This window comes from Chrysochloris asiatica, unplaced genomic scaffold, assembly GCF_000296735.1.
Source record: "Chrysochloris asiatica unplaced genomic scaffold, ChrAsi1.0 scaffold00079, whole genome shotgun sequence".
Taxonomy (NCBI): domain Eukaryota; kingdom Metazoa; phylum Chordata; class Mammalia; order Afrosoricida; family Chrysochloridae; genus Chrysochloris; species Chrysochloris asiatica.
Window position 1 is genome coordinate 10,863,167 of NW_006408597.1, and position 6,859 is coordinate 10,870,025.

Here is a 6,859-nt window from a genome sequence, read left to right on the forward strand (position 1 = left end):
AGGCCCAAAGGATGCCTTCAGCTGTTTATCCACAGAATTAGAGGTCACCTTCAGACTAAATCTCTTCTAGAGGAAGTTCATGCTTCACAGAACAGTTAATAGGGTTTTTAAGCACTTAAAATAGCCATCCCTTCATCCTGAATTCCTAGGAAGTAGCAAAGAGGGTAGGCAAGAGACCTCTGTCCTCATTCTACAGGTGAGGAAGCTGAGAAGCCAGAACCATCAAATGACTTGGAATAAACTAGAGCTGATCTCAGGGACAGAGCTCAATACACCGGTATCCAACCTTGGCTCCTTCAAAGACAGGCTTCTGTATTACATCTTGCCTCAAACCATACGTGGTAAAGGCCATAGAAACTGTTTCTTCAAAATCCCAGTTGCTGTCAAGTTGATTCCAACCCCTAGCAATCTCCTGTGTGTTAGAGTAGAGCTGTGCTTTATAGGCTTTTCAATGGCTGATTATTTGGAAGTAGATCACCAGACCTTTCTTCTGAGTTGCCTCTGGGTAGACATGAACCTCCAACTTTTTGCTCAGCAGCTGAGCTCATTAAGCATTTGCACTGCCCAGGGACTTCCTCAGTTATTGAACACTCACGAAAAGCTAAATGCTAAGCTACATTCCTGGCATACATTAGTTCATTTAAACCCCCACCCAACTACTGTTGTTGTTGTTAAGTGCAGTCGAGTCAGTTCTGACCCATAGTGACACTATATAGGGTTTCCGAGGAGCACCTGGTGAGCTTGAACCACCGACCTTGCAGTTCAAATGGCTTTGCAGTCTGACGCATTAACACACAGCGCCACACCAGGACTCCACACAACTATTATCAAGCAAGAGTTATTCTTATCCCTGAGTCCCCATTAGCATCCTCTGACACAGAGCAGGTAAGTGACTTGTCCAAGATCATACAATAGAGAAGTCATGATCTGAACCTATACTGCACCCAGAGCACATAAATCTACAGATAAGGAGTGGTATATCTGGAACATAAAGCAAAGTTGGGAGTCAAGCATGATGACATGCATTCACCTACTCAGCAATATTTCTTGACCACCTGCAAGTCCAACCCTGGGCTAGACACTAAGGACTGACTCCACAGAGAACAAGACAGGCTGGATCCCTACTCTCAGGGACCCCAGCATGGCGTGAAGCAGGCAGAAGTGCAAAACAAGGGCGGAGAATGGAGTCAGACGTCTTCTTTCAGGTTTTATTTCCATCAGCCAGGACTAGGAGTCCTAATACTTCACAGCGCTGCTCTGTTTCTTCTCCTCAGGTGAACCCATCAACTGCAGGCCCTTCCCTCTTCAGAGTGTCCCACCCAGATGGTGGGCCTTGATTCGCTCCTGGGCCAGTCCAGAAGAGAGTCCATAAATAAGGAGGCCTTCCACTGCTACCATTGCTGCAGGATTGGGCCCTGTGCCTTATTTATCAACTACCTTCATTCACTGCTCCCTTCACACACCTCTCTGTGTGTTTCAACATCCTTTTGTTCAACAAATATTGATTAAACTCCTACATGCAAAAAGCCTCAGGGCTGGCACCTGTGGAAATACACATTAAGCCAGAGTCTCCAGGACCTACAAGGGAAGAAAGAATAACAGCAGAAGCTGCCAGGTTGTGTCTCTTTTCATGCCAAGGTGAGCATTAGCCCTTTTTACAAATGAGCATGTAGGCTCAGCAAAGTTTAAGTACCTTGCTCAAGATCACAAACCTGGAAGTGTCAAGCCAGGATCCTACCCAGTATCCACTCTCCCCAGCCAGTCCAGCTGCAAAACACCGAGAACACACATCCCTGTAAGGGCATGGGCAGGATCCATGTGAGAGGACAAACCAAGGCTGCTCTCAGCCTGAGAAGATGAGCATTCTGACCTGCTGCCCACAGAAAAGGTGGCTTCAGAGTCCAGCCTCAAAGGTCAGGAAGACTGTGAAAGCAGGAAAAGTATGCAACACTCCTTCATTCATTCAAACTAATGGCAGTTTGTGTCTGCAGGCAGTGAGCCCAGCCACGGTACTTGAAGACATGACACACCATGGCCAACCGTTCACAAGTTCTTGAGTCATATGCCTCCTGCCTGTACAGACTTCTACCTGCATCTTCATCAGACCTCCCATTCACCAAGGAAGCACTTCCGACCACGTCAGTTAACCTGCTCACTGTGACAGCCCTGAGGGGTCAGCAGATGGACATTCGTCCCATTTACAGAAGAGGCAACTAGGGCAGAACCACAAATACAGTGATCATGGCTATCTTCTTTACGGCTCTAAACTGTTCCTCATACATAGTAGATGCTCACTGAGTAGCCTTTGAATGAATGAAAGTCGGCCCCAGGGCTAAATCTAAGGTCTTCTACCTCCCTTCCAAGTAACCTTTGCACCATACCACCCAACTCACACTTACTCTTCTGACTCTATCTGGAATTTCTGGTACTGGTTCACGTGAGAGTTCAGGTCCCACTCAACCCTCACCTCCCACAGTCAGTAGGAAGGGTATTAAAAGCAAAAAAGTATTTAAATCTGATTCCTGGAATGTCATACCACCTCCTTATATCCTCACCAACCTGCTAAAAACTAGGCAAGGCTGAAATTTGCAGATGAAGAAACTGAGACCCACACAGAGAATCAGTGGCAAGGGGAAAAAACTGGGTCCACAGCTCCTTTTGCCATACTTCTCCCTCAAACCCCATCAGAGCCAGCTGGTATTGGCTCTCCCCAGTACAGATACTGCACAGGCTCTGGAAGTCTGGCTTTCCTGCCTCCCTTATCAACAAGGGGTAAGGGAGGGGAAATTGCCTGCCCCTGACTGTGGCTGCATCCCAGTCCCACCATGCACCAGGCCCGGGACTCAGCACTAGTTACGTCCCATTCTGTTCCTGTTTCCTCATTCTCATGTGTGCCTGATTCATATGAACTGAGACAATATAGGTAGTGTGGTATGACCTGAGCAAGTGAATTAGACCCCTGAGAGCCATATTGCCCACGACCCTGTTCCTGCCTGACTGTCTAGAAGCCTACACCTACCTCCACCTAGTCTCTAATTCTCTCCCCAACTATACTTAATATAAACAGTCATTTGATCAGTATTACTGAGTGCCTACAATGTGCAGGATTGATGCTCTGGGCTGGGAAGACAAGAATTGCTGCTTCTGGAAACTTCCCACAGTGCTGAATGGGACCCTAACTCTTGGACAGCTCAGTCCTTAACTCTATCTCAGTCCTGCCCTCCAGATTCACTCCCCAGACACAAAGTAGATACTCAGTTAACAATAATGTCTCCACCTCATCGACTCTCCATAGGAGATCCCAAGACACCCACCACCCCAATCCCAACCCTCTTGTTCAATTTTAAATCTAGTCTCAAAAACGCTTCACTCCAGATAGAGAGAGAGAGAGAGAGTTCCAGGTCTTGCCTTCCATGGAAATCAAATCACCCCCTCAACTTTCAGCTCCGCCCACTGCCCAATGGTTCGGATAAATAAACTGGATGACTGGGAACAGTCAACTGGACGCACAGCCCAGTTCTCTCGTTAGGGGGGCCGACAGGAAGGGGAGAAGCTGCCACATTACAAAAAAAGTCAGCTCAAAACGGGGACACCTTCCCACGAAGTTGTATAGGGTCAGGCTGTGCAGAAGCCACTCCAGCGGCCCCCAGGTTCCCAGCTTTGAGAAAGCCCTTTGTGTGTGTTTCAAATTACCTCTGCTTGTCTGATGAAGTGAGGAAAAGGGCTTAGGATTCCTGAGTGAGCTAATACAGGATGCCTTTGGCTGAAAAAAAAGTTCAGTCGGCTCCCTAAACTCCCCCCCTTTAAAGTTTAAAAAAGGGAATGAATGTTACCATTTTTGGACATGAGCAGTCTCCCTCAAGCCCAGCCCTAACCGCACTGTCCAAAGGGACGCGCCATCCTGCCCCCCCATTCCCAGATCAGCTGGGGTGGGGGAAATGGGGAGGAACCGGATGGGAAAGGGGGGTGTAGTTCAGGGTACGTGGCTGCCTGGGGCAAGAGCTCACCCCGCAGGCAGGAAGCAGTGTCAGGGTTGGGGCACCCTCCTCCCCAAAGCTGGTGTTCTGACCTCTTCCTGCTAATGGCCACTATGCTGGGTTACCATCACTAGTTTCCTAGTTTCGTAGAACAGACCAGGTGGTGAGGTGTACAGGGCACCTGAGACACGGCTTAAGTACGGATCCCCAGTAACCGAACCCACATCTCCCCGGGGCAGTCTCTAACCCTAGGGCTCCTCGACTCTGAACAGCAAGCTCCCAAATTCGTCTTCTCCATGAAAAGGACAGGGGGTCAGAGGTCCAGGACGTAGACACAAGCCCCTCCGAGGCTCAGTTACCAACCCACAGAGTTAAGCAATAAAACGGCTTACAGTCCTGACCCCGCCCCCACAGGGCCCGCGGAGGAGTCCGCGTATGCCCCCCGCCCCTGGTTTTCACAGCCCCAGTCACACGCCAGCGGGTCCCGCACAAGACAGACCCAAAGGCGGCGGCCAATCCCTCCGGCGTCTGCTCTCCCACCGACCCGCGGGCCGGAACTAGGGGGTGCAGAGTCCCGGGAAGCTTGCCCCCCTCAGGTACCGAGCACAAGGCGGCCCGTGAATGGTGCTGCCACCACAAGCCATATGGAGAAGAGGACAGGGGGCGGGGAAGAGAAGGGAAAATCGATCCGCAGCTAGCAGTCACCCGCCGGGGGTCTCAGCCCCTGCCTCCTGCGCACCGCCCCCACGCTCTCTCCACGCGGGGATGGGGCAGCAGGAACAAGGACGCCGAGATCTTGGTTCCCAAGTCCGCCGGTGACCCCACCTTCCTGCACTCGAGGTGGGCGTTCGCCGGCTCTGGGGCAGGGGCAGTCTCCCTTCCGCCCGGCGCCTGTAACCCAACACCCCAACCTCCAGCGACGAGCATCTCCCGCCCCCGCCACTGAACGCCCGGAATCTGTTCCGAGCCGGGGGCGCCGCTGGAGGAGCCGGCAGGGACCAGGGCCGGGGGCTGTGGAGGCAAGGGCGGTTGCTGACCTTTCTCTGCTGCTTCTCCCAGGCCGGGTCCAGGAGCAGATCTCGGTCCCAGTCCTCTTCCGGCTGCATATAGTCGTTGGTTTGCTGGGAGTCATAATGGTCCATGATGGTGCGCGCGTGCTAGGGGCTGGGTTTCTTCCTCCACCTTCTCTTCGACCGGCACTGGCGGCTACTGCTGCTGCCCCGGCGTGGGGAGGGAGTGGGGCGAGTGGGGCGGGTGGGGCCGGGCTAGCTCCCGTGCGCCTAGTTCCGCCGCGGCGCTGCTCCCGAAGGCTGCTGCTAGCGGCAGTGACGGTGGCGGCAGCTCGCGACGCCTACCTCGAGACCGGCGCTCGGACTTAATCTCCACGCACACTGAGCCAGGCGGGCACACTCGCGCTGCGGGAGCCGAGAGGGCGGGGGGAGGGGGAAGGGGCAGAGCCCTCCCGAGGTTCTCTATTGGCCAGACTGAGTTGCCCAAACTTCCCCCCAGCGCCTCTCATTGGGAATTCCTGGTATCCGTCAGCCCGGCCGCGGCGCATATAGGTGGACTAGGCGGCCCCCTCCCGGCCCGCACGCCCCCGCCCACTCTCTCCAGCTTCCCACTCCCCTGTGGCTCATGTGACACTAGCTTAAGCTGAACGGGACCGTAGCCGGAGACGCCTCCTCGAGCTTGGGGACGGATCGGCAGCGCGCTCGAGAGCCTCAGGCATCTCGGGGGACTGGACCGTTCCCCCGTCCGCAGGAAGGCCGGGCTACTGGAGCGCGCGGGCGTTCCTGCGCTCCCACGCGCGCTCTGAGCCCCAGAGCGGGCCTTAGAAAGCCCAGAAAGCATTTTTCTTTATTTTTTTTCTAGGGAGTCCTGGGTGCCGGCAGGGAAGGGACGAAGTGGAAAGGAATTTCCTGGGAATTTCCTGATTACACCGTCCCCACCCCCTGCCCCCGCCCGGCACAACTCCGCCGACCTCTCAGCCAGTAAAGCCAGGGTTTTCGCTAGTGAATCGCACTCGGAGGCTACCAAGAGTTCCCGCCTCGCCGCAGCGTTCTTTCCGGTCTGCCCTCTGGCTCAGATGACCACTCACCGCGGGGCTTCCTGAGTAGCTGACTTCCCGGGATCTCCCGCTAGGTCCTCTAGGGTACGCTCGGCTGGCTGTCGGCACTGGAATTTACCTTCGCTAGTCCAGCCTCGTTCTCTTCGATGCACTAGAGCAGCATACTGAATATTAGAAGGAAGGAAGACCCTGACAAACCTACCTACTTCACGCTACCCCCCACCACCATCACCACCACACACACACCTGATAGATGGGGGAAATGAGGTTCAAGGAACATGAGCTCGTAAAAAGGATGGGGCAAAAATCTCAGGCCCCCACAGCCAGCCCTGTAACCTTATGCCAGACAAACAAAGCGTTATTGTTGGAGGAGGAAGGACGAAACTTCTGTTTGTCCCTTTCCTCTGGGAATGCAGCCTGGGCGTCCTTCCTCAGGAGTAGGGTTTGAATGCACGGGTCCTGCAGTGACCGAGAAGTTGGGAGGCCTCACATCTTGGTGGTGTTCTCTGAGGGACTGCGAGTCTAAAGAACAGCAGCAAATACACCTCCAATAGATTCGTCCAGTGCCTCAACGTCCAGCGTCCAGTAATGGTGCTGATGGTGTGCAGTCCAATTGGTTCCAACTCATAGGGTGTATGGGAACAGAAAGCCTCATCTTTCTCCCGCGGAGCGGCTGGTGGATTTAAACTGCTGACCTTTCAGTTAGCAGCCCAACGCATTACCACTATGCTGGCAGGTCACCAAGTAATCGTTGCTTATATTTGTATGATGAAGGATGAGTCAGATACAAAAGCCCAAGTCTGCCATCCCAGAA

At 53.6% G+C, this 6,859-nt stretch overlaps 1 protein-coding gene across 3 annotated transcripts in view; it reads right to left on the reverse strand.

The window, feature by feature from the left end:
• Nucleotides 1-5,133, reverse strand: part of LOC102818400 (alpha-actinin-1-like) — a 124,538-nt gene extending 119,405 nt beyond the window's left edge. For 2 of the 3 annotated variants that reach the window (XM_006865575.1, XM_006865574.1), the window contains exon 1: nucleotides 5,015-5,119. In XM_006865575.1, the coding sequence (XP_006865637.1) occupies nucleotides 5,015-5,119 (105 nt within the window). Of the gene's footprint in view, nucleotides 1-5,014 lie in introns of all 3 variants that reach the window. The other variant, XM_006865576.1, reaches the window with a different exon arrangement.
• Nucleotides 5,134-6,859: the final 1,726 nt, after the last annotated feature.